At 51.2% G+C, this 12,947-nt stretch overlaps 1 protein-coding gene across 1 annotated transcript in view; it reads right to left on the bottom strand.

Annotated features, from left to right (window-relative positions):
* The window catches only part of LOC122370183 (splicing factor 3B subunit 3-like), a 57,926-nt gene that overhangs the window by 43,126 nt on the left and 1,853 nt on the right, over positions 1-12,947 (bottom strand). Inside the window, exons 2-15 of the mRNA XM_043345565.1 lie at positions 9,361-9,628; positions 8,521-8,691; positions 8,124-8,296; positions 7,760-8,014; positions 7,107-7,348; positions 6,540-6,718; positions 6,101-6,256; positions 4,949-5,100; positions 4,427-4,582; positions 2,465-2,620; positions 2,079-2,216; positions 1,639-1,761; positions 963-1,157; positions 493-627 (exon numbers count right to left, since the gene is read on the bottom strand). Coding sequence (XP_043201500.1) covers positions 493-627; positions 963-1,157; positions 1,639-1,761; positions 2,079-2,216; positions 2,465-2,620; positions 4,427-4,582; positions 4,949-5,100; positions 6,101-6,256; positions 6,540-6,718; positions 7,107-7,348; positions 7,760-8,014; positions 8,124-8,296; positions 8,521-8,691; positions 9,361-9,586 — 2,457 coding nt within the window. The 5' untranslated portion in view covers positions 9,587-9,628. The remainder of the gene's footprint in view (positions 1-492; positions 628-962; positions 1,158-1,638; positions 1,762-2,078; positions 2,217-2,464; positions 2,621-4,426; positions 4,583-4,948; positions 5,101-6,100; positions 6,257-6,539; positions 6,719-7,106; positions 7,349-7,759; positions 8,015-8,123; positions 8,297-8,520; positions 8,692-9,360; positions 9,629-12,947) is intronic.

The following is a 12,947-nucleotide window of genomic DNA, read 5'->3' on the forward strand; positions in this document are numbered from 1 at the left end:
TGGTGCCATGATTCGACCCTCTGCGGTATCGATCACTGCTGCCAGCGGTGGGCCAATTCATGTGACTGGTGAGACCACCCTTGAGGCTGCCCACCCCGTATTGAGAATGACGTCCGCTTGTTACCTGTGGCGCGCAGGTCCTAAGAAGACTGACCTTTCCCACGTGTTTGACGTGTTTTACAACATGCTGGAATATGAGTGCTGGGTCCTTTTGATACTCCATCCTGCTACCGAATGGGTAAGAAGTTTGCGTTCGGCGAAATTGGGTCCAACAAGACAACAAGCCTTTCATCCCGATAGCATGAAGCAGAAGAAAACGAATGACACACTACTGCGCAGCCGCAGGCACGTGAGCAAAGGAAACGTGCCGTACGGCATCACCCGTGACCGACGTAACTGCAAGCCATATTCGACCGTAAATCTTCACACCAACAGCGCCGCCCCCCCCCCCCCCTGAATCATAGACGTGCTCTCGGCCGGCCCGGCACCTACCTCGGCCATCTGCAGCTTGCGCGCCTGCTTGGTCTCCTCCGTGTAGGCGTTGTGGTCGGTCTCGATGATGATCAGGTGGCCGCTGTCCTGGTGGATAGCGAACTTGCGTGGCGTGTACTCCAGCGGGTACGACATCTGAGGGACGGAGCGTGGGAGTTAAAGACTAAGCGAGACCGAATAGCGCCAGTCCCCTAGAGCGCCACGGCGCATTCGACTGTGTAGTCTGTAAACCAAAATATCTAGTTAAGAATAAAAGAAGTTTCATCGGCTTCACTGCTGTCGATAAATAAACATATTCGCGTGAATATTGACTTATGCCTGCAGAGTTATCAGCCATGCGGATCGATTTCCGAGGGAAGTCGAGGGGAGTCCATCCAAGAAAGTTGCACCACGCTAACCATCAAGGAACGTTCCCGTTCTGCAGCTACCGTACTCGTTCCCCGTCCCAGTCCCAGTACGGTGACACTCGCCTGGTTGAAGACGGCACCGAGTTTCTCCAGCGCCAGAATTCGCAGCGTGTTGGTACTGATGGCCACGATACCCTCGGGACACTGTTCCGAGGCGAAGCCGCTGGCGTACTCGAGCGATTGGTAGGAGAGCGGTGTCAGGTGGAACCGGCTCTGGTAGTAGTAGTTGAGCCACGACCGGCTCGACATGGCCAGCACCTGAGCGAGACGGGGAACAACACGTCAGACATCAGCGAGAAAACATCTCATAGCGAATAGAACACACCTCGGTAGGCAGCTATTTGAATGTTCACAAAATACGTTATGCACTGCGAACACACAAAACTGCCGAGCCAAAGAAATTACATTGTAAGATGGTTGTCAATAGCGCCATTTATCGTGTGCGGGCCAGAGTTTACGCACTGTCGTGTTTTTCATCGCGTCGATGACAGCGATGTCTTGAAGAACTTAAGACCTATCCTACATATAATATAGCACACTGGCATTCATCCTGAGTCAATAACGAAACTGTACTGGTGAGTCTGGACCGTCGGGCCAACGTTCGAGCCCGCCGGTTATTCGTACCAGTCGAGTGATCTGGCAGGATGGTCGGACGGTCGGCCGACACGACAGTCGGACACGCCGTACAGACACGACACACGATCCTGCCGATGTGGGGGAGGAGGGTCGCAGCACTCACCGCCTCGTTGTTCTGCATGCGCACTCTGAAGAGTTTGACGGGCCGGGAGCCGAGGTAGCGGGTCCGGGTGTCGGACAGGTCGCCCGTCACCTGGTCCAGCACCGTCCGCAGCAGCACGCCGTTCTGAGAGTGAAAACAACGGTGTCATCGATAATTTCAGCAGACTGACAAAACGCCAGGCATTTGTCAAAACGCCAGGCATTTGTCACGTGGTTTGTGACAACCAGCTGCAGCAGCAAAGGTAACCAATCAAAATAACGTATCAAAATAACAGTTCAAAAGCTGCTTTCGTATTCTTTTCAAATCTAAAAAGAAACGACGTCCCCGAAGGCTGGTGGTATAAAAAGTCCTTAGAGAACACCTAGTTTGAAAAAACGTCCCCCACCGATACTACACGTTTATATCTCGCCGTTCGTCAGCTGCCCGGCGCGGCGCCCCACCTGCAGTCCGATGTTGAGGTAGAGCGACCCCTGCAGACCGGGCTCGCCCTCGGCTCCCTCGGTGCCGCCCATCTCCACCACACACAGCGACTCGGGCGAGGCCGGCAGCGCCTGCATACTCAGCGGCGCCAGACAGTCCTGCGGGTATCGGGGTGTAAGCAACATGAGTATCAGTATCAGAGACGCATCACGTACGGTATCAATATTCAGTAAGACACTCAGTTTATCTCAAAATCGCGAATTAACCCCCTCCCTCCCCCGTAACTTACACTGGAGTCTCGTGGAATGATGCCCCGTCAGCTCGTACTGCGGACCGTCCAACGAAATGACACCTCCCCTCACGATAATCACGCTGGGGTCCATTGAGATACCCTGTTAAAACTTACACTGGGATCCAGAGATATAATGCGCACGGTGTTGTCTGTCAGGCCGACCGCCAGGAACCGGGAGCGCTGTTCGCCCTGCGGCACCGACCCGAGCGCCATGCATACCACGTCCGAGGACATGGTCTTCCGGTCCGTGTACTCGTTCAGCTGGCCCGTCTGCCGGTCACGGGAACACAGAGTCAGTTACAGAACACAGTCAAAGTCAGTCACGGAACACAGTCACCGAGTCAAAACACAGTCAGAGTCGAGTCAACGCAGTGTTCAGCTCAAGGCAGCCAAACACCGGATGAGGTACAATATTGTTGCGCGCACTCACCTTGACGACTCGCAGTAAACTGCCGGGCCCTCGCGGCGCTCGGCCGGGCGGGGCGGGCCAGGGTCGTGACCTTCCGCCCCGGGACAGAGGGCAGCCGGCGGACGGTCGTCCGGCCGGTTTGTACCTGCGCTCTTATGAAAGGTGGCTTTATAATAATTCGAAAGAGAAAACATCAGATTGTCTTGCTTCTAATCTTAATTACAGCGCGAAGAAAGATGTCCGGATAATTTCGTTACACCCTGTAGTAAAGTAGTTCCGTTCAGCCTTGGTCAGCACTCTGCTGGCTAATGCAACAGGTCGGCCGTTCTGAGACAGGATCGCTGAAATCCCAACATCAGACGCATCCGTGGTCAGTTCAAAGTTGCTGTCCATCTACGGAGTGCTGGTAAGTGGTAATCCTACTGGTAAGTGCTGACAACACAGAAGTGTCGCTGGGGTTGGGACGGGAGCCAGTGCTCCAGCTGTCCGACTGGTCTCCTTTCGGAGGGCCATGGACGGCACCTACGGCGGCACCACCTCCTGCCGACGTCTCGATCTGCTCCAGCTTCCTCGCCTCCAGGAGAAGCTCCTCGGTCGACCACGTTGGCTGGTAGAATGAAAGAATATGTTTCCGCGACTTGTCTCCGATCCCCATCAGGAAGCGATCCTTCACCAGCCGTTGGCCGGTACGTGGCGTCCTCCCACTCGGGGTATGCACGGGCGCACAGCGTTTCCAGATCGTATCCCAGATCCCGAATTCGCCGAAGAAATTCCAATGCATATTGCACAGTATGTCCGGGTGCATCGAACTCGACTTTCAGCTTTTCGCACAGTCGCTTCCAACTGTTCCGATCGTTATTTGAGAGACGCATCACAAAGTCGAACGCTCGGCCGGTGATCGCTGGGAAGGCCATCACTGCCGTGGTTTCGTCGTTGGGTACCGTCGGCTCCGTTTTCGTAGTGTCCCAGTTACAAGCGCGGGCAATCACTTCCATCTTGCTAATCCATGTCTTCACGCTACCACTGCCGTCAAACTCCGGTAAGCGATAGTTCTTCGCCATAGCCATGGCCGTCACTTTTCCGCTGCCACCACGTGTTGCGCGCACTCATCTTGACGACTCGCAGTAAACTGCCGGGCCCGCGCGGCGCTCGGCTGGGCGGGGCGGGCCAGGGTCGTGACCTTCCACCCCGGGGCAGAGGGCAGCAGGCGGACGGTCGTCCGGCCGGCCGCGCGCAGGGGCGGGCGCGCGGGCGCAGAGAGGGGAGGACGAAGTGTGACCGCCACAATATCTGACTTCACACTGTTAACTGACTGGCGATATATCAGTTACTGTGCGGACGTATAGACCGACGATGGCACGGCGCCGTCCGCCGGGCGAATTGATCCAACGTTTAGTCTACGACGCGAGCTTAGGGAGTCGCCGAGTGTAGGCGATACCAACAGCACGCATCGATATTCAGCGAATATGCAACGGCAAATGTAGCTGACCAGTCTCAACCGACAGGCAGCGAGGAGAGACACGTTGACAAGCCTGACAGAAATTTACATACCTACTGATGAGTCAATCAGCCAATGGTTTCATGTCCACTGAGCCACCACGTAGTCTCCACACCACTCTCACAGCCCCTGCCCAGAATCCCGACCGAAAGCCCGGCAGTTCACTTACCGAGTCCATCTCGAAGTAGACCACCTCTCCGCCAGTGAGCGCGATCACCACCTGACGCTGGTTTACGGCGCACTTGACGATCGTCTTCTTACCGGGCGCCTTCCACTCGTTGACTCGCTTGTCGGTACGGATGTGACGGATACCGTCCGGGTAAATCTGAAAACAACCGCGGAAGCGTTGAATAATTATTATGCGGCAGACAAAATGTAGAGCGAGAGCTGCGATGACCAACAGTATCACATATACTAGAAACGTTCGCAACCAAAAGCATTGATACATCGTACGGTGCGCGACATGCATCCTAAAATTTCCACTTCTTACGATACGCAAGCTAAACGATCACATCTTTAATGAAAGAAGCACTATGAATATTTAGTTTTCATAAACAAGAACAATCTTTAGAAGACATGTCTTCAATTCACGCAGCCGCTGACATCCGTGTCATTCTGGCTGCGCTGCAGCGAAGCGCGCCGGTCTAATATTCAGCAGATGTACCCAACCACATCTCAGCCACCGCCTCACCTGTACGAGCGCGTCGTCGCCGAGCTGTGAGCAGGACAAGGTCGGCGTAGTGCCCAGGAAGCCAGAGTCTGTCACCTCCTCGACCGTTTCGCCGATGGAGAGCACCAGGGTGGCGTTGACGAACGACACGATGATGTAGGCGTCATAGTCGGCTGGAGGCACACACCGAGCGTCAGTGGAGACGGAGCAGAGTGGGGGTGGCCCACGCAAAACGGCACGGGACTGAGATATATGAGACACCGGGGCCCGAGGGTTCCCGGTGGGGCCACAAGGCGGGATGATATAGGCGGACTGCGTCTGCAGAGCCGGGCGCCGTCCAGCACCGCATGCGGGCATGGCACCGCCCAGCCATTGTGGTAGAAATTACCTGGTTCCAGCCGGTAGCGCTACTAAGAGCCAGCGATCGCGAACGGTCCCCCTGGAAAGAACAGAGCCTGGTTGTTGACGGAAGTGTCAAACCGGCCTGGTCAGATCTGTCTGTGGGTTACGGGTGACCGCGGACGGCCGAGCAGCCACGGTGCGTGAAGTCTATGTTCCAAGACCACGGCGTGGGGACCGATCGTGATAGCGCATTGGGGACAAACAAGTAACACCTTTCGAATAACAAAAATGCTGCTACATCAAACAGATCAGTCGTGCATAAAGTAAAGCCCAGGAAATCGCGTGCACACGATTCTCAATCTCGATGGCCCATCACTGACATCCCAGCAAATATCAGCATCTATGCAAGCAACTGAAACTGAGCCAAATGTTCACAGGCTTGAAGAACGGCTTAGGGTTGGGGTGAAAAAGCAAACTTTTCCTTCTTCATTGCGAGACTATCGAATTCCAACCAGCAGCCCCTATATTTACGGCTCATGATTCTGGACGGCATTTAAGGTAAGCAACATTTCGATCATTTCTTAATGAAATCAGGTAGCATATGGCGTTTGCTACGAACCGCACAGGACAGTATTGGCCACACCTAGAGCTACCAGCGGCTTGTCAAAAAACGCCTACAACCTCTCATAGTTTCTAGCAGTCATGTCCGTCGCAGCCAGCAAAACCCCCCGTCCCATCCCGTCGCCGCTAATCCCCGGGTGAAATCGTGATTCTCCGGGCACGAACCGCCGCCCTCCCCCATCCCCGGGCGACGCCGTGGCTGGCACGTACCGTCCGCGCGCTTGCGCACCGTCCAGACGGCGTTCGGGTTTCCGGGCAGTTCAGAGACGGCCATCTCGCTGACCTCCAGTCCGTGTCGGAGCACGCGCAGAGAGGAGCGCGGCCCCCGGCCGCACAGCGCGTATACCTGTGGCGTGTCCTCGTTCGCTGGAGGCGGGGACAGGGAGTGGGGCCAGTCAGCGGACGACACGGGCTCCTACGGCAGCTCCTGTCGAACATGTCTACCAATTACTTCTCCCTACATAACCTAGCTGATGAATATGCACGTGTATCCCCCAGCCGCTTCGACCGCTTCGACAAGGCGTCCCTTTCACGCATGAAATTTCTTAGACTAATCATCGCCTAATGTTTCTTTGTTGTTTGAATCATTAGCAAAGCGGCTAAACAGCGAAATGACCCCACTGAGCAGTCTGAGCCGCGCCGGACTGACCCAGATCGGCGATCTGGCAGCTGAGGATGGGTGACAGCGACTCCAGTTCGTCGACCAGTACCAGGTTACGCAGCGGCCGCGGAGCGAAGAAGAACGTGTCGCCCTCCTCCAGCGGCATGGCCGAACTGAACTCGGGCTCGTCGTCGTCGTCACCCAGGTTGGCGATCTGGTACAGGTAGCTGGGGAGCGCGGGATATCGGGTCAGTACGTGACGGAAGCAGAGCCCGATACACCGCGAGTCAGAGTTTAGACCTTCGTGGAGAACAGCAGCGAGGGACATGCAGCGAGACATTTGTACTGGTGAGTCTGGACCGTCGGGCCAACAGTCGAGCCCGCCGGTTATTCGTACCAGTCGAGTGATCTGGCAGGACGGTCGGACGGTCGGCCGACACGGCAGTCGGACACGCCTTACAGACACGACACGATCCTGCGCTCAGTCAATTTCAAAACAATGAAATAATTCACGCAGATGAAAAAGTATACCAAGTCAAGCCAATATACACATGACATCTCCTAGCCAGAAATAGTCTAGCAAAACGATTGTCCAAACGTGTCGACAATACTCACTGGTTTCCGAATTCTGACGCGATGAACAAGAACCCAGTTTTCAGGACACACATGGAGGCAGCCACAGGGACCGTGTCGAAGTACTTCAGCTTGATCTCAGTCACCACATCTTCATCAGTCTCCACTGTGATCTTGAAGATGTCACCCTGCTCCGTTTGCGCCAGGAAGAAGAACATGGACTTGGTCTTGTGCGTGGCCGAGCACACGAAGATGAGACCTCGCTCCGGGTCATCCAGGTCGTTCTGTGGGAGACGAGATCCGATTTCATGTATGGCCAAAGGGACAGGGAAGCATGCTGAGTATGATTTGGACGTCATCCCGTGGTGTAGGCACTAACACCATGAAAGATACGTAGAAAAATACATTCACAAGTGTTCCGACCGTGTCCGATCGGCCAGTGTCGTGCCGTCACACCGGGCCGGCCGTCCTGTCGGTGATCTCTCTATAGCGGACGTTCAAATTGGACCCGGCCGAGGCGCGGGCCGGGCACAGAGTGCCGTCCGCAAACTTGGACCTCAATTATACACAAAATATAATGCATCTAACTTGCCTGACCAGCAACTAGCACCCAGCGAAAATCAAACCAGCACCCCTCCCTTCAACTCATCTGCGCTCTACATTACCGCACACTGCCCTGCCTCTTCCCAACTCACCCTCCGCCGCGGGATGGGACAGCGGATGTCGTGCTGGTCGCCCAGGTTCTTGTAGGTGATGTAGTTCTCCGAGCAGACCAGCACACCGCTGGGGCCGTCGTTGCCGCCCGGTACGGAGATCAGGAAGTTGGCGTGCTCCTCCAGCGGCTCAGAGTACTTGCGCACCACGTGGTTCAGACCCAGGTCCAGCTCGTAAAAGGTGAGGGTTTGCTGGGTCTTCTGAGCCGCCTCGCCCGTCGGGTCAGAGTCGGCGTCCTGCGCGAGTAGGAAAATTGGACGTCAGCCGCCGTTAGTCGCGCACAACAGTTTCGAAACAAAATTAACAGCAAGCAACAGGGGATCCTCAGCAAGACGCGTCCCTCACCTCATAGTCGATTTCCAGGCAGGAGAAGAGCGGGTTGTCGAACCCGACATCGACGCCGACGATGTGGTATACGAGCGTGTTCGACTTGTGCGCCTCCAGCGGCGAGGAAATGGTCAGGTGTGCCTGCGCGTCACGGTTCAGAATGTACACCAGCTTCTGCTTCTCAATGGCACCTGCAAGCAGAGGAAAATAATTAAGACCGGGATATGATCTTGTGACGAGACACGAAATGAATAAAAGTACAGATTTGTTTCCTACTGAACTACATTTTTTCTTGAAAATAAGTTAGCAGGGAGATTAACTGACATAATCCATATATAATGAAGACAAATGTGATGAAGAAGCCGCCCCTCTCACACTGGCCCTTCCACATTCTCGTCGGACGGACAAGGCGTACCGATCATGACGGCGCGTCCCTTGGGGTCGATGGCCAGGTACTGTCCGGGCACAATCCGCCGGCAGCCGCTCTTGCCGAACGTCTCCATGTGCACGCGGTCAAACAGGTTCTTGCTGGGGTTGTACTCGAGGATGACGATACGGCCAGAGTCCGAGCCGACGATCACATAGTCTGGAGGGAGAGCGCAGAGCCAGCGGTAACGAAACGAAGCATCGAAGAAAAAAGTCAGTGATCATTCAGCTGAAATAAAGCACACGTGTCTTTTAATGGTGTGAAGTGCTTTAGCGAGGAACATAGCGAGAATAGATACGTGAAGAATCATTGACCTTTTCCTCGAAAATGTAAAAACAATGCCCAAAAGTTATATTGAATGCGGTGAGCTTTCGGCTACAAGCCTTCGTCAAACCAACAAAATTCCGTATGGTATCGTGTCATTTTGTTGGTTTGACGAAGGCTTGTAGCCGAAAGCTCACCACATTCAATATAACTTTTGGCATTGTTTTTACATTTTTGAGGAAAAGGTCAATGATTCTTTATGTATCTATACACGTGTCTTTTAATCAAGATAACAGCCTCATATATCAAGGGTTGTTTTCAATCCACGTCAAACAATCTATGTACAGAAAACTGGCATACCTCTGTTACTCAGAGCAACCCTCCCTAAAAGTAGTTTGCTTGGGAATCTTTTTATTTATTTATTTCACATAATCCGGTCATTCCACAGTACAGGGCTATTCATAGACCGTCGTCATACAGGATAATCACACACGGTAAATCGCGGCACGAACCTGGCGTTTAAGCATGCGTTAATCCATGCAACCTCCCTACAGTGCGTCTCACCTTTGGTGCCGCCGGTCAGTCGAAACGACATGAGTGAGCGAACGATGCCGAACACCTCTGTGGCCAGCAGGGTGTGCACCTTGCCCGTGTTGGGGTCGGGCCGCAGCAGCTCCAGCGTCTTGCCGCGCGACACCACGATCTCGGGCAGCTTGGAGCCGGAGAAGTTGCCGTGCACGGCATGGGTGATGCCGGTGGCACGCTGCAGCGTCAGGTTGTACAGGTGCATGGTGGCGGCGGGCGGGGACGGAGACCGCGCCAGTTACTCGTCCTGACGGAGAGACAAAGATAAATGGGTCATAACGATTGACCAAACTTCTCCCGACTGGACTAACAGGCCAGGCTGATAAGTATGGCAATTTCGATGAGATCTCGTCGGTGCGGGCTTGTTCGGCTGGTGCGGATTTTGGAGTGGTGCGGTGCGGATTTCGCCTGGTGCGGTGCGGATTTGGCTTAGACCTTGGTGCGGTGCAGACTTCGCTTGGTCTTCTTACCCGGCTGCGTTCCCTGCCGGGTTCCACAACTGTTCTTTGGAAAGCCCTACAAATGCGTGCCAGCCACGGTGACGGACCAAAGTTTTAAAATCACTCTACAAACTAACAATTACGGCAGAACAATCCATTCTCGCCTCAGGAATTATCGTGATGACGACGTTATTAGAACAAAGACTGGTTGCGGTGGTGACTGGTGATTGTGTGATATATATGTCATTGTCACATTTGCGAGCAGCTGGTTTGGATTGCCAATCAGCGCGCTACTTTGGAATGACATCATTGGTTTTACTCATACGAAAGTTTGTTGGGGCGATTTGATCAAGGCTCGTGAAATTCACACGTAACATTTAGCATGTAGAAGGCCCATAGAGGGGGAGAAGTTCCGAATGTCACGTGACCCAATATCAGTCGGTGACACACCAGGGAAATAAGCTAAAATTAGAGCGCTCTATTTATTGCTCCCGCTACTTCACCGTCTCCCATAGGGTCCTGTGTTGAGCTGGTGTCGAGGCTCTAAAAATGACGCCGATTTTTGCACCCTTCTCACGAAAACCGCTCGGACCGCCTGGAAACTAATTGTTCCGCTCTAAAAATTTCATGATCGACGGGAAAATGAATGAGGAAAAGATTGGTCCTGAAATAATTCTGAACTCCCTGTAGAACATATCGAAATATGGCTGCAAACTAGGAGCATGTCAAAATCGACAAAACAATACGAATAAACTTACCGGGATTTTTTTATTATCCATGCATCTGTGTATGAAATCAGTCGGTTTTTCGGAAAGATCATCTTCTGTTTAATAAATAATTCCACAATTGCAATCGAGAAAAAAAACATTTCTGCTGTGACAGCAGTTTTGGCATTGTGCCAGTAGTGTGGCGTGCGCGGTGCTTCGTGGTCGTCGGGACGGAGTTGTGAGTATTTTCGGTGTTTTAAATGGTTGATGGCCATTTGAACCAGCTTTATATTATTTCCTACACATTTTTGCATCAAATTATTGCTTTGAAAGACCATTGAAACCCCTTATCTCTTCATGAAACACGATCATATTCATCGTCGACGAAAATGGCGCGGAACTCCATGTGCGTTCCGATCGAAATAAATCGTAAATTAAATAATATTCGATGATAAGTATCATATTCTAGTGACACATTTTCATAAAATAAGGCATAAACTTTGCAAGGAAGTCAACATTGGATAATTGGATTCTTATTTTGCTCACATATCCTTGTGTAGTCAAATGGCTCAATTGTTAGATAAATGTAAGCATATGTTTTGGCTTGATGTTTGCTGTGAAACCACCCAGCCACTTGCTGGTTGAGTGGTTTTGATAATTACCTGATAATCATTTCTCCTTTTCCTTAAAAGAAACTAAAATTCTTTTCAAAGTAATCCATTTTTAGGAAAGGCGGCTTGCTCATTGACATTTCATGTTCTTGTTTTGTTATTGCTGGCAGTGTTTTGATACAATAATGCAATATGAATTTTTTGCAATAATAAAACCTAAGACAAACTTAGTTAATGCGTCAATCAAACACCCAACAGAAAGATTGTGAGTCTTTGTGACGTGAAGTAGAATATTCTATGAATGTGTTATATAGAATATGCCAAATTTTAAATTAATTTATAATTTGATACTGATAGCTGAGCATGTGAATTATGCCACAATATAATTTCATTTTCTGGTTTTGAAATAGCCGGCAGTATTTTACTTCAACAAATGTAATATACATGGAATACGTGTTGTTATGTTAAAAGTTTATATAATAGCAAACAGAAGGGGCTGTTTCAGCAGATAATGTTTGTACCTTATGCATTACCTTTCTTTTCTGCAGGACCATGCTTCCGCTGGGTTGTCGACATTTGCCTCCTGAAGAAGTTGAGCAACATGAAGACCACCAGATGAGGTGTCTGCAGTTCATGTGGAACTCTGCAGACTACAAGTGTTATGCCAACCACAACCAAAGTGCTGTGATCATGGAGGCATGAACCTCATGACAACACTTCAGATTTGCAGTTGTACCAAAGTGTGATTCAAACCACCTGTGGCATCTCACTCAATGTGTGAACAGTGTGATCATTGTGCAGTGTTCAGCTGCAACTAAGACATTTATTAGTGACTTGTTTTGCAATTAGCCACCAAAAGCATTTTTTGGGCTGGCTGCTGTAATTTGTTGTGCACTGCGCAATAGTGGTAGTGTTTTGTCACTTGTCAAGCTGTCAGTTGTGCATGTTGCATGTTTCTCTTCCCTCGGCCCTCATTATCAGTTAAGTGGTGAATTGGCATCACTCAGTCTCAGTCTCCCCAGATCTCCATTGACTGTCAACCACCTAACTTGAGATGGTATTTGCTAATAGTGTCAGAAAAGAAGTGATTGTAGACATTTTTAGGAATATGAGCTCCGTTTCATGCGTGTTGCAGTGGTCATTTTGTCACTTGTCCCATAGTGTAATAAATGGAAACTGTTGTTCCCTTTTCAAGGTACTCGCGGATGCAGAAAGCGTTGGGCCTAATTATTAAACGCACCCTTCTATCAGCGACGCACGAAATCGACAAATATCATCCTTTTTAGAGCAGGAGGAAACGAAAACTTGTGAACATAGCTGTACCTACAACAGTGCATAAGGAATTGAAATTCTGGGAGTTTTTGAAATTCGGAGAAACTCAAGTTGTCGACAGGTATGCCCCCTTCACCCTTGTACGTCAAAGACCGCCTAAAAAACAAACGTCTACAAATGAAGGCAGTATTCGTATGTTCGTTGTAATTGCAGCAGCCTAGCAACATGCATTGCGGTCCGATGGCGAATTACACTCGTGCTAAAAAACTATGCCGGTAACTGCCAACGTACTTAAGTCATATAGGTGAGGAGAGGAAGGGTTATGTCAAATGTCAACATCAAAGAAATGGCTTCATCTGAGCTGTGCCTATTGTACATAATTCAACCAATCTATGCATTTCGTTTCTTGCAATCTACTCATGCTTTCACTCCAGCTTCAGAGTAATCATCCCATATTGTACGTCTTAAGATATTGATTTCTATGGCAGTTTGCAATTGCTAGCCACGTCTCACCTCAGTTTGGTGGCCCCGCATCG

Source organism: Amphibalanus amphitrite, unplaced genomic scaffold (genome assembly GCF_019059575.1).
Source record: "Amphibalanus amphitrite isolate SeventyFive unplaced genomic scaffold, NRLGWU_Aamphi_draft 001106F_arrow, whole genome shotgun sequence".
Taxonomy (NCBI): Eukaryota; Metazoa; Arthropoda; class Thecostraca; order Balanomorpha; family Balanidae; genus Amphibalanus; species Amphibalanus amphitrite.